Source organism: Chrysemys picta, chromosome 5 (genome assembly GCF_011386835.1).
Source record: "Chrysemys picta bellii isolate R12L10 chromosome 5, ASM1138683v2, whole genome shotgun sequence".
Taxonomy (NCBI): domain Eukaryota; kingdom Metazoa; phylum Chordata; order Testudines; family Emydidae; genus Chrysemys; species Chrysemys picta.
In genome coordinates this window covers 93,526,812-93,551,141 of record NC_088795.1, presented here as the reverse complement: position 1 = coordinate 93,551,141, position 24,330 = coordinate 93,526,812, and the positions used below count along the sequence as shown (strand labels likewise).

The following is a 24,330-nucleotide window of genomic DNA, read 5'->3' as shown; positions in this document are numbered from 1 at the left end:
GAGCAACAAAACATTTACATTTTATTTTCAACATTTTAAGTAAAGTAAGAGCAGAAGTCAGCACCTTAGTGTCTCAAGTGTTAAAAGTCAAGAGATGACCACGCTTATCTAAGGCCGACAACCTATATATTAAAAACTTATTTTAAACACTGAATCATCTCTGAGATCTGAATTAGATGATTATTTTAGTGTGCCCTAATTGTAATCTCAAAACTGAGATACAGTTTTAAGTATTCCTCAGCTAAGAATGCAGCTGTATTTTGACATTCAAAAAGTAGTCCACTGTGCCCTCTTTTCAGTCATTTTAACACATTATTTTGTAAAATTTTAAAGAGTATGATGAACATAATATAATACAGTTACCGATTATCATAAATTTGCTTGTGGTTTATAAGATAGGAATTAAAGCTACTACCATCAAACACTGATTTATGAGGAAAAAAGTAAACTCACTTAAGGCAGACCCGACTAATTTCAGTGGGACCCAGGTGGTAGGACAAGTGAGAGGAGATAAAAGAGGACAGGAGAGATCCAGGGACATCTCTCTCTTCTCACATTGTTCCTTTACAATGCTGGGGTTACCCTTTCCCAGGATGAGCTTGGGATCCCCTCTCTTTCATTAATAAACATATTTGCATACCTTCTAAATCATTCTCTATTATTATTATTTCTCTTTGGAAGATAAAGTGCACAATTTTTTTATCCTTAGACAATGCAAAGCTATATACTTACCTGATTCAATTCCCCACCCACCCACCCACCCATCAGGGTCTTAAAATTTGCCCCAAAAAGCAATGTCTTACAAATGCAGAATATTTTTCCCCCTCACAGTTAGAATTGCTTTTAAAACTACATTTGCAATCATAATAAAGTGATACCAACATAGATTGTAATTATCTCTTTAGTATAAAATCTCTTTTTACTGCTTATCACAGAAAGGTTACAACACTATTTGTTTATTTACTCTTTTCTCCTCCTTTGCTCAAAAATAAAATATTTTTACAGAACACAAAAGCAAGACAAGACACTTTACAGAACAAGACATCTGAAGAATTTTGCACTTTAATTTTAGATGAGACTCTGAGGACATGTATCAGAGGGGTTGGATCTGTAAAAAGCGACAAAGAGTCCTGTGGCACCTTATAGACTAACAGATGTATTGGAGTGGAAGCTTCCGCTCCAATACGTCTGTTAGTCTATAAGGTGCCATAGGACTCTTTATCACTTTCTGAGGACATGGTAACTAACAGGAGAACTGGGGTAAATATGCACAACAGTTACAGTAATAAGCTCCTATGGTTACCCAGTTTTAACATGTGAGCATCTTGGAAGCTCTTACTGAGGGAACTGAATGAAGTAAGGGGAGTGGCCTGACAATAGTAAAGTATTCTATGTATGAGGCAGTGTGATTGCCCTTTTAAAAATGAAAAAACAAAACCAACCTGACTTAAGTTATACTAGAAGTCCAAAAATGAATATTAATAATAGTGGGTCAAATCCTGCAGTCTTATGTAGCTCTTACTCAGAAAAAATTCTCAGTGAAGGAATCAGAAGTTTCTAATGAGTCAGGAGTTATTAGAGGACTGCAGGATTAAGTCCACTAGTCCATTTTTCAATATTGATGCTAGTCTTACTTGTATCTTATTAAAAGCACCTTAAAAAGTGTTAAGACAGAAGTTAAGACACACAACTTCAATTTATGTAGCAGCCATTAAGGTTTCACCTGTGCAAGGTTATGCATTACTACATTTTCTAGGTAAATAGGGGAAAAATCAATAAACTCACTGCATAGTCAACATCATCTGTTTATAAGCATGAAGGTCAGCAAGATCAGTCATTAAACTGAGACTCCAGGAACCAGAAGTTAAATGCTTTTAATACAAGAGATGAAGAAACATTTACTGCATATGTATTACAAAAGGCAGCATCTGACGGGCCAGCAAATCTTCCAATCTTTGTTCAAATATCCCATATACACTGCACAGGTTGGGATTCATTCAATATACCTTTTCTCAAATCAAAGTTGAAACTAGAGATTCTAATAGGCTCCCCTACAATTTGTAAGTACTTCTTTGAAAAATGACATTTGTATAACCTAACTTACAGTCACATCTATAATGTACAAATTCTAACAATTCTGCAGAAAAGTGCAGACAACATTTTTAGTTCCCAAGTAAAGAGAAGTCAGAGCCTGGGGGCAGCAGAGGGGAAGAGAGACACAGAAACCTTAAAATATTCAGTTTCAGAATTAAAATGGAGATTACTACAAAGCATCTTGTCTAGGGAAAGGTTACTTACTAGTAACTTTTGTTCTTTGAGGCTTGCCCTGTTTATTCCCATTGTGGGACTGGCATTGCAGACATTCAGCTTGCAGAAACTCCATCTAAACCATGTCCATTATAGCTGCATAGGGATTAGGGCTTGTCTTCACAAGCTCCTGCAATCAATGCAGTGGGTGTCGATTTAGCGGGTCTAGTGAAGACCCGTTAAATCAACAACAGAGTGCTCTCCAGTCAACCCCAGTATTCCACCTCTCGGAGAAGAGTAAGGTAAGTGGACTGGAGACAGTCTCCGGTCAACGCAGTGCAGCAAAGACTCCAGGGTAAGTCGACCTAACCTATGTTGACTCCAGCTACGTGAATAAAGTAGCTGGAGTCAACATTGCTTAGGTCGACTTACCCCGGTAGTGAAGATAAGCCCTTAGCGAGGTCAGCATGAGGGAGTGCAGTTCCAACCACCTACATTTTTCAGAGCTGCAGAGTCCCATGTTTTAAGAGAACTGTGAGGAAGAAGAGAAAGTGGACAGGAAATGTGATTGCACAGCTAGCTCTCAAAGAACAGCAGTTACTGGTAAGTAAACTATCTTTCTTCATCAAGGGCACTCTTAATCTGCCCCAAACAGAAGGTGACCAAAGGAATTCTTAACTGAATAAGGACTGAAGTGTTGCCCTCCCAAACCCAGTATCCAACTGGGATATGAAGTTTAAGGAGCAGTGCTTGACAAAGAAGAAAGTCAAGGAAAGTGTGGGCCCCTTACTGAATGAAGGAGGCAACCTAGTGACAGAGGATGTGGAAAAAGCGAATGTACTCAATGCTTTTTTTGAGTCTGTCTTCACAAACAAGGTCAGCTCCCAGACTGCTGCACTGGGCAGCACAGTATGGGGAGAAGGTGACTAGCTCTCTGTGAAGAAAGAAGTGGTTCGGGACCATTTAGAAAAACTGGGCAAGCACAAGTCCATGGAGCCGGATGCGCTGCATCCGAGGGTGCTAAAGGGGTTGGCGGATGTGATTGCAGAGCCATTGGCCATTATCTTTGAAAACTCATGGTGATTGGGGGAGGTCCCAGATGACTGGAAAAAGGCTAATGTAGTCCCCATCTTTAAAAAAGAGAAGGAGGAGGATCTGGGGAACTACAGGCCAGTCAGCCTCACCTCAGTCCCTGGAAAAATCATGGAGCAGGTCCTCAAGGAATCAATTCTGAAGCACTTAGAGGAGAGGAAAGCGATCAGGAACAGTCAGCATGGATTCACCAAGGGCAAGTCATGCCTGACTAACCTAATTGATGAGATAACTGGGTCTGTGGATGAGGAGAAAGCAGTGGATGTGTTATTCCTTGACTTTAGCAAAGCTTTTGATATGGTCTCCCACAGTATTCTTGCCAGCAAGTTAAAGAAATATGGGCTGGATGAATGGACTATAAGGTGACTAGATCATCGGGCTCAACGGGTAGTGATCAATGGCTCCATGTCTAGTGGCAGCCGGTATCAAGGGGGGTGCCCCAAGGGTCGGTCCTGGGGCCGGTTTTGTTCAATATCTGCATTAATGATCTGGAGGATGGCGTGGACTGCACTCTCAGCAAGTTTGCAGATGACACTAAACTGGGAGGAGTGGTAGATACGCTGGAGGATAGGGATAGGATACAGAGGGACCTAGACAAATTAGAGGATTGGGCCAAAAGAAACCTGATGAGGTTCAACAAGGACAAGTGCAGAGTCCTGCACTTAGGACGGAAGAATCCCATTTACTGTTACAGACTAGGGACCGAATGGCTAGGAGGCAGTTCTGCAGAAAAGGACCTAGGGGTTACAGTGGACGAGAAGCTGGATATGAGTCAGCAGTGTGCCCTTGTTGCCAAGAAGGCTAACGGCATTTTGGGCTGTATAAGTAGGGGCATTGCCAGCAGATCGAGGGATGTGATCATTCCCCTCTATTCAATATTGGTGAGGCCTCATCTGGAGTACTGTGTCCAGTTTTGGACCCCACATTATAAAAAAGATGTGGAAAAATTGGAAAGAGTCCAGTGGACGGCAACAAAAATTATTAGGGAGCTGGAGCACATGACTTATGAGGAGAGGCTGAGGGAACTGGGATTATTTAGTCTGCAGAAGAGAAGAATGAGGGGGGATTTGATAGCTGCTTTCAACTACCTGAAAGGGGGTTCCAAAGAGGATGGATCTAGACTGTTCTCAGTGGTACCAGATGACAGAACAAGGAGTAATCATCTCAAGTTGCAGTGGGGGAGGTTTAGGTTGGATATTAGGAAAAACTTTTTCACTAGGAGGGTGGTGAAGCACTGGAATGGATTACCTAGGGAAGGTGGTGGAAACTCCTTCCTTAGAGGTTTTTAAGGTCAGGCTTGACAAAGCTCTGGCTGGGATGATTTAGTTGGGAATTGGTCCTGCTTTGAGCAGGGGTTTGGACTAGATGACCTCCTGAGGTCCCTTCCAACCCTGATATTCTATTATTCAAAGATATGAATCAAACTTCAAGTGGCTGCTCTGCCAATTTTCCTGATGGCACCCTCCTAAGACATGCCATAGAAGTGGCAGTAACTCTAGTGAACCAGGCCCTAATGCCTTCTGATATAGAGACTTTGGCTAAATTGGAACACAAGTCAATCCAGAAGGATTCGCAACCTCTGAGATAATATTGCCTTTCCCTTAAATCTTTATCCATATGCCATAAATTACATATTATGGGATTTCAAGATAGAAACAGTCTTTTTGCATGTTTGGGTCTGAAAACAGGCTTCCGCAGGGTGAGTGTGGGGCTTTAGGAAGAAGGTCAGCACAGAAATGTATTGGCATAAAAGTCTGTGACCACTTGGGACTGAATTTATGCAACACATCCACAGGCTTAAGTAACAGAAGTCTCTCTAGTAATGGAATAAGTTGTATATGTTTCCTTCTTTCCCTAGTTACTAGAGGACTGTGAAAGACCTGGGGAGCAAGCTGAAACTCGGGTTATTTTTAATTTCTCTAGGATTTCAGCAATTTTGTGATGAAGAAGCCTTGTCCTTCGATACACATATGTTGGAAGGCCAAAACCAGGAATATTTCCCTGAAGTAATCCCCACAGCCATGGTTCTGGCATAAAAATTAGCATGCCAAACTGTGATCCTTCCTTCAGCTGCTAGAATTTTTGGTGCTTATCTTTGGTCTTCAGGAACATTGTCCTGAATGGGGGTAGTGGTTTCCAAAGGGCATATAGATACTACAGTATCACTACATGGTAGCTGGCAATACACATCCTCAGAGCCTGACAAATGTTTTTCTGTCTAGAGAACTTTTGGAATTCATGCAGAGGTGAAATCATTGTGGAGCTGATATTATCATCTGGTGATGTAGCACAGGTTCCTCCCAGTAGGATATCCATATTGACAGAGGAATCTCTTGCCTCTTCATCAATCCCTCCCTCATATTGTCTCACACACGTGTCAAAATGAACAAATGCATTCTTATGTTGCCCTGAAGTCAGAGTCTATAATGAAAGTGCCAGTAGTGGTGCCACTGGGGGCAGAGCCACAAGGATTGGACCAGAGCCACCAGTACAGTGAAGGGCGGAAGTCCCAGGTTTTGGCTGTGCTGACTTGATCAACATCCTCATCTTGAAGAGATGTCCACAATAATAGTTGCAAGGAACCTTGAAGAATATCCTTCAATGCCAAGAGACTTGAAGTCAAAATCCACCAGGCGATCATGGTACATAAGGTTGACATCATTGATGAATTGGGTGGCCTCCAAAACTCAGTCCTAGTAGTGCAATCTTCTGAATGAGAAGCCCAGTGCTGGAGTACCTTGAGAAAGTGCCAGGCTGGAGGATGACTGGTAAACTGGAGAAGCAGGAATCCTATATGGATGTTCCGAGTCTGGTCTCAGTGAATCTGATTGTGTACACAGAACACATATTGATGAAGCCATCAACAGTTGCAGTGTCAATGAAGGCTGTGCAATCGGTTCCAATTCTTCAAGCATCTAGCTCTGAGAGATCAATGGCAGTACTTTTTCTTTTTTTTTTGGAACTTCCTCAGAACCAGAAAAATGCTCACTCTTTTCCTGTCTTTTCAGAGCAGGTTGCACAATATCAGGCAGCATTTCAGGAACAGCAATGGAAGCTTGTGTAGAGGATATTCCATCTACCAGTAAACTTACTTCCAGTGCAGTCTGCTGAACAAGTGTAATTGGCATCAATATTGTCAGTGCCAAAGACATTTGATATCGTTTGATGGTGTTGGCAGTTGTCAACAGAGTTCACGATTCTGAAGATCTTGGCACTGCAACCCCTTTTTGAAGAATGTGCTGATTGTAAAAGATTTCCCATTTAGCTGTAATGGGTGTAGAAGCCAATGAGGGTAATACTGGGCATTGTTCAGAGCCCTTTCAGTGCTGAGGCCTATGCCTTCAACATCTCATAGCAAAGGTAAGCCCAAAGCCTCACTTGAAATTCCTAATAATTTCAAGAGTGAATGATCAGCAGATGGATCACTGTGCCAGGGAGCACACTTCCCCAAGGACACCACGTGGCAAAGATAAATGTCTAACTCCAAATAAACTACTGACAAGTGGAAGACTCTTTTAATCCACTGATTCAGGCTATTAGTGCAGAACCAAGAGAAATCTTCTAAGCTCTGGTGAGGGTACTGGCAATTTAAAAACAAAAAAAACCTCACTAACACTAGCTAAAACAACTATAGGATTAAATGAGCTATCTAAAATAAGGAGGTATGCCCAGATTCTCAGAGGCAGACATATCACAGCTCCCTAATGCTCTTTGTGGTGGTGGACAAGGAATCGATGCAATAAGGGCCACCACTCCTTTAGACAGGCTCACATGCTGAACACAGGTGTCAGTGGGATGCATCATGTAGCCTCAAAAGACAGAGTTTTGATGGAGGTTCCATGAGCTCAAAACCAAGGGCCAAAAATCCCACACGTGGGAATGCACATAGGCCCTCAAAGAAGAGCATCTATTTGTGTGGGGGGAAAAGGAAAAGCAATCAGCAGCTGAGTTGTTACAACTCTTGTAAAAGTCACAATTTGCAATGATATCGTAGTGTATGGGCTAAATCTCACAGCTCTTACCCAGATGCAAAAACAAAAACAAACAAAAAACCACCAAACAAACAAACTCAGTGGGCCTGAGTGATTAGCTTCAGTTGATTGACCTCAGTCTGAGATTACAGAGAACTTTACTTGACAAATTGGAATAACATTTAATTCTATTTATTTGTATTTATCTAGTCATTAGTTTTATAAAATGAATTAAAATGGTGCCTATAAAACTTTATGTACACATCACAAATATTTAAAACCACAAAAAGATAAATAATCTCAATCATATACAACAATAGTTGATTCAGTCTTATAAGAACAGAACAATATAATCTTTCCTTAAAATTATGCCTAACGGATCATCCCCCTATTCTAGGGTTACCATATTTAAAAAATAAAAAAAAGAGGACACTCCATGGGCCCTGGGCCCGCCCCTTTCCCACCCCCGGCCCCGCCCCATCTCCGCCCCTTCCCCAAAGTCCCCGCCCTAACTCCCCCTCCTCCCTCCCAGCCACGCGAAAAGGGCTGCCCGAGCGCTACCACCTTCACAGTTTGCCGGGCAGCCTCCAGACCCTGCGCCTCTGGCCGGTGCTTCCCCAGTGCAGCTGAAGCCTGGGAGGGGAAGCGCCCAGCCAGGGGCGCAGGGTCTGGAGGCTGCCCAGCAAACCATGAAGCCGGTAGCGCTACCGGCTTCGGGCTGCCCCCGTGCCTCTGGACCCCAGTCGCCGGCCGGGCACTTCTCCTCCCCGGCTCCAGCTGCTCTGCTCCTCCCCTGACTCAGACTTCGGCTCTGTTTAAGAGCCAAGCTGCCCGAGCCAGCGCTACCGGCTTCGGGTAGCCCCCGTGCCTCCAGACCCCAGCCGCCGGAGCAGAGCAGCTGGAGTCCGGGAAGGAAAGTGCCCGGCCAGCGGCTCGGGGTCCGGAGGCACGGGGGCTGCCGAAAGCCGGTAGTGCTGGCTTGGGCAGCTTGGCTCTTAAACAGAGCCGAAGTCTGAGTCAGGGGAGTAGCAGAGCAGCCGCGGGAGAGGAAGTGCCCGGCCGGTATTTTTCCCGGACATGACATGTTCGGCTTTTTGGCAATTCCCCCCGGACGGGGGTTTGATTGCCGAAAAGCCGGACATGTCCGGGAAAAACCGGACGTATTGTAACCCTATAGGCCCTATTCAAAACCCCTCCAGCCCTGTAAGAAGTTGAGCCTCATAACATGTCATTACACAACATTAACAACTTGAATAATGGAGTGAAGAATATGACTGCAAAATCTGTGAATAACACCAAGCTGAGAGGGGTTGCAAGCACTTTGGAGGACAAGATTAGAATTCAAAGTGATCTTGATAAATCAGAGAACTGGTCTGAAATCAATAAGATGAAACTCAGCAAAGCATTCCACTTAAGGAAAAAAATCAAATGCATAAATACAAAATGGGGAATAACTGGCCAGGCAGTAATACTGCAGAAAAGGATCTGGGGGTTATAATGGATCACAAACTGAAGGAGTCAAAAGTATGAGGCTGTTGTGAAAAAGACAAATGACATTCTGGGATGTCATAAGAGTATCGTATTTAAGACACAAGAGGTAACTGTTCAGCTCTACTCAGCACTGGTGAGGCCTCAGCTGGAGTACCGTGTCTGGTTTTGGACACCACACTTTAAGATGTGGATAAATTGAGAGCCCAGAGGAGGGCAACAAAAACAATAAGAGGTTTGGGAACCCTGACCTACAAGGAAATGTTGAAAGAATTGGGGGATATTCCGTTGAAAGAAGAGAAGGCTGAGGGAGGTGGGGCATGATGACTGTCTTCAAATATATAAAAGATTGTTATAAAGAGGACTATGATCAATAGTTCTCCAAGTCCACCAAGGGAGAGCAGGAAGTAATCAGTTTAGTTTGCAGCAAAGAAAATTTAAGTTAGATATTAGGAAAAGCTTTCCAACTATAAATATAGTTAAAACACTGAACAGATTACCTTGGGAGATTGTGGAATCCCCAACATCGAAGGTTTTAAGAACAGATTAGGCAAACACTTGTCAGGGATGATCTCAGTATACTTAATCTGCCTCAGTGCAGGGGGATGGAAAAGAACTCTTGAAGTCCCTTCCAGCCCTATATTGCTGTGAATTTTATACCCAAAGGCAAAAGAAGTTGGTCTATTTAGGACCAAGAGTATGAAAATGAGAACGTTATCTCCTACCGCCAGAACATTTTCAATTTCTACAAATCAGAGCAATACATTTAACGATACATAATTTTTTCACTTCCTGAGAGGTCATCTGGCAGAGGTGCCCCCTAAATATTATAAAAATCAATAAAATGTTTTTAATATGCCAGAAGGCTATATTCATTTCTGCTTGCAAATCAGCCATCATATACCCGCTGTGTATTCAAAAGCAAAAACAGGAAACATTTCAATTACTGGTAAACCAAAAACTTTTTTAGAATTTAAATTGTATGCATCTTAAGTTTACTAGACTTAGAATATCAAACTATTGTTACGAAAGTTATCCAACTTCCCCAAAAGAGGATTTTCTATTTTAACTACCACTTGCCTGTTTGAATTATACCTATTTTTTGGTGTAACCGCTCTACAGTATGAATTCATTTTATTATCATAATGATATGGTTTATGATCTAACGTACAACAAACAAAGAGCTATAAGCTTACCTATAAAATGAGAAACATGGTGAAGTACTCCACCCTAAGTAAACACCATAAATGACTGAATAACTGCAAGAAAAGTCAGTTGGAAAATTATTTCCCAGAAGGGACGCAGGTGACTTTCCCATGAGACAAATGCTAAAAGGGAGGTTATATAAATATGCTTACATGTATATGCATACATTTAAATTTTTACTGCAGTATTGCTAAACACCAGTGTTAAGCAGGTGAACAAATAGGGGTTTTATTGTATCTATTGATTTTGCAAAAAACAGAAGCAGACAGGCAATGGAAACATTATTATTGTCACTGAAAATCCTGCCAAAATTCAGTCTTTTTCAAAATGCAAAGTCTCCACAACTTGTTTTTATCAGTAAGTTAAAGAGTGAAGTCTTGATTCTAGAGTCTTTATGTAATAAATTGACATGGATTTCAATGATACTTAAGTGTGCAAAGAACGTCAGGATAAGGCTTATAGTTTCTTACATTTGTTTACTAAATAATTCTATACCAGTCCAAATACTTACATATAAAATCTAATTGTGTGTGTGTGTATATATATATATATATGAAAAATAAAAAAAATTCCCATTGTAATCACTGTACCTATACTAAAATACTAAATAAGTGAAATGAACAAAGCTTTATGCATTATTCTAGGTACAGGAATTACTCACACCTTGTAGAATGCTATTTTTTTCTATTTTAAATTTATTTATTTGAAATATGTTTCCCTAATGCTTCTTTGTCACTTTCCCCACTCTGTCTCGCATGGGATACCAAAATTCTGTTCTTCACTAATGTACCCCATAAAAGGACAGGCTAAAGTTCTAGAAGAACTTCCATTTAAGGAATAATCTAGGGTTTCACTCAAATCTAAAAAACTTGGTTCATTTTCCTGGCATTCTAAAGTTTAGGATGCAGAGATAGAAGTACTATGCCCTTGCCCCTTATGGCAATATTTGCATTTGTACATAGTGAATGAAAACACTATCAAATTAGACAAGTAGCATTTTACATCCACTCTATACAACCACCGGCAAGACAGTGGGGAATTGGGCACACCACCATTGTTTTTGATGAAAATGTTAACCTGTAACCCCAATCTGATTTTAGAGTGCAAGATTAAATTATATATCATGTGGTAAGGTTTATTAAAGTTCTTTAAGATGGTAAAGCTATCAGAGATGTAATAAAAGTAATAGGAAGTAGGTGGAAGGAGGAAAGGCAGTTTCTGAATGTCAACTTTGGACTGGTTTTGGCGTGGCTCTCACTCATCTTGTCAAACCTGCTGCCTCTGGGAGGGACACCACCTGCTGCCAGTGGTGTGCGACAGAGCATGATGATGGGCACCTCCATGAACAGCAGAGTTGCTTTCTGGGTGGATATTCAAGGTGGTGAGTGTGAGAGAAAGATAGCATTCTCTGTTCCTGAGATGATTGGTACTGGAAGGGTTTGTGGTAAAGTGATAGGGTACAAACGCCCAAACATCTGAGTGGTGCTCTAGATTCATGGAAGGAATGGAGTACCTCCTCCATTAGTGAACTAAATAAGTTCATGCCCTGAAAAAGTAAGTCCTCAATTGTCACCGGGACTTCCTTTGGTATTCTGGATGCCTGAAGCCAGGAGGTCCAGCACAATGTGACTGCTGTGGCCATAAAACATGTAGCTGTATTAGATTCATCCATTGCCACTTATAGCACTATCTTGGATACCATCTGCCACTCTTCCATCATGCCTTTTACTTCTTCACAACTTTCCTGCAGTGGCCAAAATAGGAAAGGAGTCACCCTCTCCCCAAATCAGAAAGTTTTATTTCATGAACAGCACTTGATAATTCACAATGTGGAAATGGGGGGATGCTGAAGAAAACATCTCCTAAGGTTCCTTATCTTGATGCCCTTGGTGGATCTGGTCTCCTCCTAGACCAAAGATGACAAATGACCTCTAGTGTCAAATGAACATAAAAGTGCAAGAAGCTCTTGGGCAAGAGCTGGTAGGGTTTTTTTTTTCAATCCATTTGAGGTCTGGGGGATGTCTCTACTGGAGCTGAAGCTGCCTTCATGGATTCTCTAAGAGGTGCAGCTTGAGCCCCGCAGTTCCAGATTTCCATGTGCAGAAAGAAAAGGAGTGGTAGATGGGATGTCTGTCAGAGGATGTTGTCATGTTTTCACAGAATCTGTGCTATGCCCCAGCTTTAAAACCCTTTGGAGAATACCCTTCAGTGGGCCAGACCCCCCAAAGTGTCCCACTCTACCTTCTGTGTAGGACCCACAGCCTCACTGCCTCAGATACTGAGCCCATGGGCTCCTGCATTTCTGTTTCACACTGTGAACTCTGCCCAGTCAGTCTCACTGAGAATCTCCTACTCTGAGATTTTTACACTCTTCAGGGATCAATGTATCTCAGCAAGTGATACCAGGAAGCGTTTTCAAAACAGAGTAGAGTTTATTAGTCAACTGGAACATGGCACTGGAAGTCCTTCAGTTAGCAAAGAGAAATAAAGGATTAGACATAGTCCATCTGGCTAAAACAGTGCCATTAGCCAGCCAAGCTGCTATGGACTTCATTTCAGACTCTATATCTCTCTACCCCTTTGTCCAGCCCAGCCTCACCCAAAAGCCAACTCTTTATCCCCATCCTGTCACCTCTCAGTCCTTCGTTCTTGAGCAGGGGCCTTTGTTCAGCTTTCCTGCTGAGAAGCAGAGGGAAAATCTCTTCCCTCTGTTCATTGGTTGCTAAGTGTCAATATCCTAGTCAGTGGGGGGTCCTGATGTCTTTTTCAGATTCTCCATAGATATGGGTCGGCTTCAGTGGGTTCCAGTCACTTCCTTAATAACCCATTCATTCTGTCCCAGACAGTGGAGTGACTGACTGATGTACACATACATACCCCTTATGTCTTCCGTTCTGCCCAAAGAGCAGACTCAGACTACCCCCTCTGGGTAGTAATGCAAAGTATAGAGGGAAATTGAGACATGCATAGGAATCATAAAAGTATTACAGAAAATTCACATTTCATCACAGACAGATGACCTTCCTCAAGGCAGAACAGCTATGTCCATCTAGGAGAGGCATTAAGTCATCACAGGGAGGACAGAGTTTAAATCCAATGTGTTTTGAGTCTGCCATAGCTAAAGGTAGGTGTGAAGCACCTCGCTCTGCTGTACTGGGGGGACCTCCTCCATCCATCTTAACTGCTTTCTTCTTCTCCCCCAAACTTTTCTTTTTGGAACACCCAAAGTCTAAAATGAAGCAACTAATGAAAAGGAGAAGAGAAGAAGCATTTCTTCACTGAAATGAGTGTTGAAAAATCAGATGCAGAAAAGTCAGACACAACCCAGGTTCCATCTTGCTGCACATGGAAAGAGAAAACTGAGGGAGGGTCAAGTCACTCCACCCCTTTATGTTCTCTCACAAGTGCACTAACAGGTACAGGGTGCATGCTAGATGCTGCTATTCAAAAGATTCCAATCTCACACACACATGCACAACTACAATGGGATCCACATTAACATGTACTCAAAGAGGAATTAACTATAGTTACCCTTTTCTTGTAACCTTAGGAAAAAACAAATATTCATTTAAGAAAAAGTATTTTATCAAGGACTCTGGTGAGGAATGTAGGAAATATTTAATTGCAAGTCTTGTACAAAAAAAAAGTCAAAGTTATTATATATCAGAAAAAAAAAAGCTATTTTCTCTTACATGCTGTTTTCCTTGGTGGTTCTGTCACCAGTACATGCTAGATATAAGTTTACACCATACCCATCACTATGGTATCTTTACAAAATCATAAATATTAGCAAAAGGTCTTTCCTTATTGCTCATAAAAACAGAAATAATTCAGTCTAAGAATGGAGATAAAAAAAAATCATAGTAGGAGCCTTAAGACATTCAGTGTGGGCAATTCTTCTCAGTTCCCTACCTGTGCAACCTTAATTGAGCTCCCTGCAGCATATGTAGTATGATGCAATTTTTAATTACATACTAATTTCTTCACAGAATTCCTGCCTCCTTCAGTGCACAGGATGGCTGTGCAGAATAGTAAGAACTGTAAATGATGCTGTAGGACCCCTGCCTCACTTGTTGCAGAAGCTGGAAGGTGTGGAGTGAATGAGGTAGGGGAGTGCAAGAAGAGGGACTCTCAGAGTTAGATCAACTGAATGCTACCCAGGAGAACTGGATTTCCCGAACAAAGCCAGGTTCCCTGACCATGACATGAGGCCACCTTAGTAAATATTAGGACAATAAATAAGAGGTAACAACACAGGGTCAAGAGAGTTAAGGAGTTGAATGAAGACAAGAACATTAAAAGATTACACCATCATATGGTAGGCTAGAATATATATTCTGGTGGTTACACCTTTTTTATTATTATTATTATTATTATTTTTTTTTTTAAACAGTAGTATTATTTTTGATTTAATGCAAGCCTCCGATTAAGTCCATGTAACCATAGAGCAGATGCACTACACATTTATCTGTCATGCTCATAGAGATTGCCACCACAGTTTGGTGTGTTTGTATCCCCTGTTCAGTTTTAAGAAAGCAAGTCACTCAACCAGCTACACAGTCTTCATTGGATGATTAGGTCACCAGTTTTCAAACAGACAGGAATTAAGAAATGCCAGATACCCCAGAGTAAAATGTTCTGTTTATTTCAACATCCGCACATCTGAATCTTTAAACAAGTTTTTGGGTTTTAATTCATTTGCAATATACATTGGTCACCCACTCTCTTGTCCAGCTACCAGTGCCACTGCTACTCAGAAAAAAATAATTCAGCTTTAACATACATCTTCAAAACATTCTTCAAAAGGAATTTCAGGAAGAAAAATGTTAGGCGGTGGTAATGTAAGATTGTTTTTTTGTTCCATTATGCACTTTTACAGGATGTATAAATACGAAGGGGTTTTGTGTCAATAAGTATTATGGATCCTTAGCAACAGTTTCAGTGAAATGCAGTTAAAAAAAATCCAGTTAGCAACCCTGTTGGTACAGGGCTTTTCACACCTACACTCCAAATGACAAGCACTATGAAAATTCTTCAACTACAGTATCAGTTCCTGTTCTATATTCATCTCTTTTTTTTTTTTTTATAAATTTCTAGTAAGATATTAAATTTCAGACAAACTTGAGCAATTTAATGGCTACTATGACAAATGACTCACCAAGGGTTCAGCCATTACAACTTCAATTTTCTTTTCAGCTTGAACAGCAAACTCAGCAAAGAGGCTTTTGATGACATACTCGCCAGGTTTGACATCCGGGTCAACAGTAATGTTAGACATGATGATGCTTCTCTTTTCCAATGTGGAACTGGTGTTGGGAGAAACTCTACGTTTATTTACACTGCTGGTGGGTGCTGAGGCTATAGAGAAAAGAAACAAAACCCAAAATTAATAATAAAGCAATAGACCATCAAGATTTTAAGCACACCATACCACACACAGCACTTCTGGAAACTAGAAATAGAAAAATATTACCTCTATCCTCCACTAAGATTTTAAATTTGTATAATATTAATTTGATTCAAATAAGGAAGTAAGGAAAATATAACTTCTCATTTTTACCACTGAAATGCAAAATCACTCGAAAGGGACACTCAGAATGGTTGAGAGTTACTGGACTGGATGACTCAGGTGACCAATAATGGAATTCAGGGATTTTAACCTCTAGGATCATCAATTCAAATCTGATTCAATTCAGAAGTTACCAAAAATCACTTAACTATTTGGATGAGGAGATACCATTACAGGGCCATCAAGTCCATCTCCCTGCATTGTGGGACGCACTTCCTTGATTTGAATTTTCCGAAGTCATCCCTGATACTTTGATACCAAGTAAAACTTTGAATAAAGCAATTCCCTACCATTACTAGACAGCTTGTGCCACTGCTAAACTGTTTTTCCTAATAAAAATCTGAGTTTTCCCTGCTGCATCCTAAGCCCATTACTTTTTTCTCTATTTACACTGTTTAGAATAATTGACCCCGGCCAATTACATTCATTTGTATATCTGTAAAGAGTCAGATTTCCATTCTCCAGAATGAATAGGTCATGTTCACTTTTACTCATGCATGTGAATTGCCAAAGTTTTATTTCTCTCCCCAAACACTCCCAAATGTAAGTTTGTGCAAGTTTGTGTTTATATCTGTATCTAAAATTAAAAGCAATATTGCAAATGGGGTCATACTAACACAGATTTGTATTGTTATTTAACATTTTTACGCCAAATAGAGCAGATACCTACAGTGCTCGTCTGCACAAAATCAGCCAAATTTCTTTCTGAAGATTCCCTTGAAGTCAGACTTTCACCAGGGAAAAAGTTGGCCCAATACTTCTATTAGTATATGCCAAGGCAGCAGTCATCTTTGTTTTGGTTTTGTTGTTTTTTTGCAACAGAGTTTCAGTGATGATCAGAAACTTTTGTCTGCTATTATTCCATAAGCTGTATATCCTTATTTTGTATTTGTGCATCTGATTAAGAAAAGCCATTCTGGGTCAGACCAATGGTCCATCTAGCCCAATATCCTGTCTTCTGACAGTGGCCAATGCCAGGTGCTTCAAAGGGAAAGAACAGAACAGGCAACTGAGTGAACCACCCTTGTCATCCACTCCCAGCTAGGGATACACAGAGCATGAGGTTGCATCCCTGACCATCTTGGCTAATAGTCATTGATAGATTTATCCTCCATGAACTATCTAATTCTTTTTTGAACCCAGTTGTACTTTTGGCCTTAACAACATCCCACAGCAATGAGTTCCACGGGTTAACTGTGCGTTGTGTGAAGAAGTACTTCCTTCTTTTTGTTTTAAACTTCTGCCTATTAATTTCATTGGGTGACCCCTGGTTCTTGTGTTATGTGATGGAATAAACAAACACTTATTCACTTTCTCCACACAATTCATGATTTTATAGATTTCTATCACATTACCCCTTAGCCATGTCTTGTCCATGCTGAAAAGTCCCAGTCTTTTTAATCTCTCCTCACATGGAACCTGTTCCAAACCCCTAATAATTTTTGTTGTTTTTTTCTGTACCTTTTCCAATTCTAATACATCTTTTTTGAGATGGGGCAACCAGAACTGCACACAGTATTCAAGGTGTGGGCATACCATGGACTTATATAGTGGCATTATAATATTTTCTGTCTTCTTATCTACTCTTTTCCTAATCGTTCCTAACATTTTTTGATTGCCACTGCACACTGAGCAGATGTTTTCAGAGAACTATCTACAGTGACTCCAAGAGCTCTTTCTTGAATGGTAACAGTTAATTTAGACCTCATCATTTTGTATGTGTAGTTGGGATTATATTTTCCAATGTGCATTACTTTGCATTTATCAACACTGAATTTCATCTGCCACTTTATTGCCCAGTCACCAAGTTTTATGAGATCTCTTTGTAACTCTTCAGAATCTGCTTTGGGTTTAACTTTGTATTGTCTGAAAATTTTGCCACCTCACTGTTTACCCCTTTTTCCAGATCATTTATGAGTATGTTGGACATCACTGGTCCCAGTACAGATCACTGGGGGGGGGGGGGCAACACTATTTACCTCTCTCCATTCAGAAAAGTGACCATTTACTCCTAACCCTTTGTTTCCTGTATTTTAACCAATTACTGGGTTAATGTGAATTTCTTCCTATGTGAGTTTCTCTAAATTATTCTTTATTTAACCTAATTCTAAATATTTCAGACCAGTTTGTTTATTTTTTAAAGTTTTAATTTTTATTTTAACTCTTGCCTACAAGTTAACTAATTCTATGAGCTTTTTATCATCCACATCTTTAACTAGAGTGTATTCTTTTTCATCTTCAAAGCCATTAATGAAAATACTGATTATTATGGCGGCTAGATTTTTTGGTAACCCACTTAATAGCTTCTTTCTGTGTGACTCAACAACTACTAACTACTCTGTCCAACTTCAGTCAGTTACATTTCTATGTAAGCCATACTTCTGACTGCTTTATTATGCTACTATTATCAGATAACGAATTTATTTCACACAGCCTGGTGAAAAGCTATCTCAGGCAATTTCCTATTCAACTAGTATTCACATTACAATACATCAACAAAACTTACACTAATTAGCAAACTTTTTGATAAATTCAATATTTGGCACACACACAAACATACCTCTTCAATAGAGACAAACTACATCTCTCTTATTAGAAAGATTTTAAAAGCTCTCCTGAAAGCTATAATTATTTAGTACTTTTTAAAATATATATGACAACCATGTTCTGTGTCTGAAGCAACTGGTCTTATAACTAGAATTATATAACGAATACTGCTAGTTCATAAATAATGAAGTAAACAAAAATAACCACGGTGAATTTCAGCTCTCTTAGAAATTCAGAGGAAAAAATAAGCCAAGTGAGAGAAAAAAGGATGAAATTGTTAGGAAAGAAGTGTTATTTTCAAGTATTTAAGTGCGTTGCTAAAAATGAACAGATGGGAAAAAAAACCTTTAAATAACTGTCAATAAAGCCCTTTTAGGCTTATATGGTTATTAGGGATGTTTTTTCCCTCTAAAAAATTAGAGCTTAAAGTATGGAAAATAATAGTGTATGACCTTCAAAATAAAAACTACAGAAGTTGCAGCAGCTATACTTTTTAGTGAGATTCAATATTCAACACCCCAAACAAAAAAGGCATTCATGGGGAAATTAATTTATAATCTTCATTTTAAGGGCCTTGGTCATTTTACATAAATTCTTATCAGACTAAACTATAGAAGAAATGTGTTGTTAACTTTATACTGTAAATCAAAGAACTTATTCATATGAATTTTTCTTAATTCAATGCTTGTGAAAGGTACAAGGTTGACACTAATAGAGAATAAGAATCTGTCAGAATGCCAATATCACCAGCAAAATTACTTCAGCAAACTCTAAGGAATCTTTTCAACAAATGTCATGGTTCTAAGGCAGTGGTCCCCAAACTGTCGGGCGTGTCCCCTAGGGCAGTGGAGAGTAAAGTTTGGGGGAGCACAGCAGGGCCTGGGCCAGCCCGCATGGGGGACGGGGAGGGAGCACCACCCAGCTCTCCTCTTCCCCCAGCTCTGCTCCAGCCCTTCCCCTGGTTCCAGCCCCCAACCACAGTTGTGGCCCCAACATCAGTTGTTGTTCCAACATCAGTTCCAGGAAGCAAAACTAAAACATCAAAGCCGAAGCCAGAGTTATCAATAACATCCTGGTTCCTGACCTGATTGACAATGTGAATGATACATAGGGAACATACAGAAGTATAGACCAACTCTCCCTCAGAAAATAATCCGAGACTATTTTGCACTCTCTTTGAGGAAAAGCTTTAGTTATAGTTTACCCCACTTGAAGAACAGACAATGAAAGACAGAGTGCTTGAGAGACTGCTTATGCCATTGACTGAAATTCCTATTGTTTTCTCCAATAGGTGAAGAGCTCTTGAGGTGATCTGATGGTGGATGCTGTACTCCTTCAATAAAACAATTTCCTAAAATAGCAGGCTGCACTGAGCATCATGTTAGGAGTTGGTGTAATACATAATCTTAGTCTGTCAGGATTAGGGCAGGTTTCGATTTGATTAATGGGAAAAAGCTATACAGGCTACATAAATAAATCTCAACTGCAGAACACTGATGTGATTGTGGGGCTTCATCTCCAGTAGAGTCCTCAAACTTTAAATAGTGCAGTGAATTAAATGAACCTCCAGCCCACTGTAAACAGTGTCGCAGAAGGCAAATGACGTAAGAAGGGAACTCCTGACAGTCAAATTCCTACTTCACCTCATTCCCACCCCCAGCATTCTTGAATGTTCTGTATCATTGTAGCTCAGATACCCATAGCAACAAGACTTCTGGGCACCAAAGCTTTGGCTCTTCCAGGAGAGGAGAAACAACTGAAAGATCCCTACTAGGCTGAAGCCACCAGTACTAACAGATGCACAGCTGAAACTGGTTCCTGACTCCTCATGGTGTCAAAGGGAGAATGAGCAGGGGCCATTGCTGGAACCTCCACACACCTCTGTTACAATGACAGAGACGTCAAGGAATATCTCACCTAAGTACCTTTATTGCAGGAAGACAGTGTGTTTTAAAGCTTTGGTACTCTCACTATGAAGGAAGAGAAAAGACCTATCAGAACTGTGCCTTCATTTCTCCTTCTAGCCAGAAAATAAATCTGGATGGCAAGACACCCATGCCAAGATCGAACCTTGAGCTCTCTTAGCATAGTTCAGTACTCTAGGGCTCCAGACAACTACTTTCATACTCCTTTTCAACCAGGACCAGATTAGCCTCAGCAAAGAATTGCTGAAGCTACATTTTATGAGTGGATCTTCAGAGTACAGATGGTCATCAAGGGTGCTAGACACTTGGTACTGAACTGTCAAGCCAGACAAGAGTGGGGATTGGGACTGTTAGACTGCTTTTGCCAGGCCTAAAGTCACTTTGGCTAACAGACCTCAACAATCCAGTTGCTTCTTGAAGTCAATAATGACTGAAGAGATGTCACCATAAGTAGACATTTGAGGTAGCTCTCCCAGTGTTTCAGCTGGAGAAGACTATCAGATCTAACACGTCAGCACTGCAACTTTCTCCCCAATACTAGAGGAACCAAACATGGTGTCTAATGGACATCACAATATTAAGTGGAAGGATTCCCAAAAACTCAAGATACAAAGAATATCTTTTCAATGGCTGGAGGGGTGGGGAGGGAAATCAGCCTAATGGGAGCAAAATTAGGGGAAAGGGAAGCAACTAAAGAGGCCTGGGCCTACAACGATGCATGGGTATGGCATGGACAATAACATTTGTTGTTGTTTTTTCAAACAAAAACTGACTAAATAAAAAGAAATAGCACCTACAGTGCCCCGCTCCTCCAAGGGGGAAATAATCATAATCATAATAGAAACATCAGGGGTACCAACCATGCTCTGAACTCACTGCACCTTCAATGGTCAAAAAGAAATTATGGGCAATTGGGGCCATTCTCCCCTCATTTTATAAACTCAGAACTCTGCATCATGTAAGAAGGATAAGTGGCACTAACAGACGTTATTCTCCAGAAAATTCAAAGTACCAGGGGCATTTTTTCCCCTAAAACCTGGCACTTCTCAAAGGAGAATATAATCATTTGTTGGAAGTGTTCAGTTTGATTTTTCTTAGTTATATAATCAAGCTATTATTTCTTGGAACCTTTTTTTCCTTGCAACTGTTTAAAAAATAACTTCCAAGTTCCTAACGATTCCATCTGCTACAGGAACTAAATGCAAAGACAGAATGCAGATCCTTCCCCTTTGAAATATGTTGTAAATGAAAGGCACATTAAAAGGACCAAATCCTTGTTTTGAAATTTACGAGAATATATTTTGAAAACGATTCTCAAAATACATATGAATTTCAAAAGAACTAACAGAAGCAGAACTGAAACATTCCTTTGGACTCAAAAGTTTAAAACCTTATTCGTTTAGAAACATGAGGCATGGAGCTTGTTGTTGTGTTACCTTTCAGTCAGTTCTCTAACAGCCAGAACAGCTGCACAGGAACTGACTTGTAAAAGGTATACATGTTTTGTACACCGTGAAATGAGAGGTGTAGAGAAGAAACTGAGTTCTGATGTGCATATGTATCAAAGGCTTTATTATAGTTTATATTAATATAGTGACTTTTGAGACAATTTTAAAGTTGCTTTCAAAAACTGAGTAGCCTTACAACACTCCTGGAAAGTACTTAATATTACAATAATTTAAAATGGAAGCATAGGCAGGTTAAGTGACTTTCAGTCACACAGCAAGTTAATGTCAGAGCCAGGAACAGAATCTCAAAGTCCTGACTTGGAGATTATCTCTAATTATTGATCTATTAGTTCAAATAAAATGACAGAATACATCCTTCTCCTATTCAGTGTGCAATCTGGATGGTGTACAGAGAATGAAGCACTGCTAAGTATAATTCTCCTGGTTTAATATAGGCTCCCATGCCTTATTCATTGTATGCCATACAGTATAAACAAGGGAGTAATGATAGGAGTAAGGAGGTGATTTTACCTCTTCATACAGCATTGGTAAGACAGATACTAGGACACTGCCTATTGTTCTGATGTCCACTAGTTCTGGTAGCATTGCTCAATTAATTTATCGTGACTAAGGGGGAATATCTCTTATTGATTTAACTTTTAAAATATCAAAAGGAACCTGGGTCAAAGATATTACCTGAACGCATGCGTCAATTTGGAATTTTTGGTGACTTTGACTGTTCAGCTTGGGAACCCAAACAAATGTGAGAAGAAAAATGGACATTTCAAAATGTAACATTTTTAAATGTTTGCCTACAGATGACAGCAACATCTTTCTTTTAAGATTACATCGAGAATGCAATTATCCTATCTTCAGTAAAAATCTCAATGCAATTTACAGTAACTACTGATGATCCCAAAATGTATGACATTGGTAATGGCTCATATTGCTGGTTCTCACCTCAGATATAGTAATATTTATGTTCTATGTGTTATGAAAAGCTAATAAATAACAAGTTATTAAAATTTTAGGGGAGAAGAGGAGGCAGGAGTCTGTGTGTCTGCTTATTAATAATAAATACAACAGTTTCTAAGACTAACTTATAATCTATTACTAGATTTCTTATCTGTGTTAAGCAGATGATTATTTCAGATATTAATATTAAATGGTATTCATTTAGTATTGAATAAAAGTCATGAATTTAAATTTGATATGACTGCAAAAAATATGGATTTTAAACTGTATATTCAAAGGCATCTCATTATAAGAGAAGTAATAAATCCCTCTCTCTATAGCTCTGCTGCAACCAAATTTTAAAAACTGCATGCCATTCTGGGTAACTCATTATCTAAGATATATTAAAATACTTCATATGAAAGGCCAAGTATGCAACAGACTACACGATGATAAACAAAATATTGGCTACAATTTTGTTCCAATTCCAAATTTGTCATTTTTTGTCCTTCTACCAAAAGTACATCTCTTGTCCTAGCAAGAACTACTGCTTGTGCTACTACATTGATCAGATTCTACCAATGATAACTACAAAATTTCTCTGATACTCTTAAAATAAGGAGAAAGTTATGTCAGGTACCAAATGTGTTTAAAAGTATTACATACTACAGAATGAAATCTGGAACTAAAACTGTATCACTCACAATAGTGCAAAAACAAAATACTACATTCACAGTTCTTTGAACACACTGAACATTATTCATTTAAACAATGTCCTGTTTGTTCATTCTGTTTTCATGATCTAACATTGTGAGCTGCTATGTGGGAAATCTCTGAGCAAGTGCCCCTGTCGTGCTGTAGAAAGTATCTGTAAAACAGCATTGTTTTGGTTGCTAGGGACACTCCAAATTGTTTAGATAATTTCAGGGAACAGTAAAAATATAAAGGATAACTAAACATACAATATACCCTTAAGATCAAAAGGCAAGGCATGCTATTTGTAAGTTAAAACTTAAAGCTAAATTGTTATATATTAAACTTAAGAAATACACCATTAAAATGTTAATGTTTGCTATCAGTTTATATTTTAATCAAGATCTTGTAAGAGCAAAATGAGGCAATACCTTTAATATGAAGATTTGTGAGCATCCTTATCTACTCTACAGTCTCCTTCTACCATGTACAGCACCAATTCCGTAATATATTTGAGTCCATGATTAATCCCACTAATTTCAATGGAACTACTACGTGCTTAAAGATAGGAATGGGCTTGAGTACCTTGCTGATTCCGGACCCATGCCTGATCAGGTCTTATGACCAGACAGGCAGAAATATAAAGAACCCATTAATGGGAGCAGTCCTCTTGGCTATTCCCATGTATAATAGCCAGTATTGCCAACCTCTAAAGATCAAAAATCATGAGTCAAAGCGTAGAAAATCATGAGATTAGTTAGGCCAATCATGAGTTTTTATAAATATCAAACCATGTTTTCTAGTCTGTCTTTTGACTTTTTAACTCCCCTCTACTCTTCTGGCTATGTGTGAGAGATAATTTCAGGTTGAAAAGTCAACCTTCAATGCATATAAAAACTCATCTTCTTGGCTGCTCAGATGGAGACTCCACCTACCTTCTTCTCTCCTCTAAGATGGGGAACTGCCAAAAATTTCCTATTACTGTCTGAATTCCCCTCCTTCCTGCCTCACTGCCATCCAGGGCTTCTCCTCTACCTGGATCCCAAGTAGACGAGCCCCTTGAACCACAGACTGGCAGCCATTTTGCCTGTAGGAATGGCTTCAATCTCATTGAAAATGGGGGGCATTGCGACCAGTTTTATTAAGACCAGCTTTCCTTCCAAATGCAGATAGACTGTAGAGAAATGGAA

The 24,330-nt window shown here is 39.8% G+C and overlaps 1 protein-coding gene across 22 annotated transcripts in view; it reads right to left on the bottom strand.

The window, feature by feature from the left end:
- Positions 1–24,330, bottom strand: part of FRYL (FRY like transcription coactivator) — a 411,199-nt gene that overhangs the window by 246,622 nt on the left and 140,247 nt on the right. For 21 of the 22 annotated variants that reach the window (XR_010601883.1, XM_065598069.1, XM_065598065.1 and 18 more), the window contains one exon: positions 15,163–15,362. The exons of the other annotated variant lie outside the window; for it this stretch is intronic. Coding sequence is in view for 20 of the 21 variants with exons in the window: in XM_065598065.1 (XP_065454137.1) it covers positions 15,163–15,362 (200 nt within the window). In the remaining variant the exon portion in view is untranslated. The remainder of the gene's footprint in view (positions 1–15,162; positions 15,363–24,330) is intronic. 22 annotated transcript variants of the gene reach the window in all.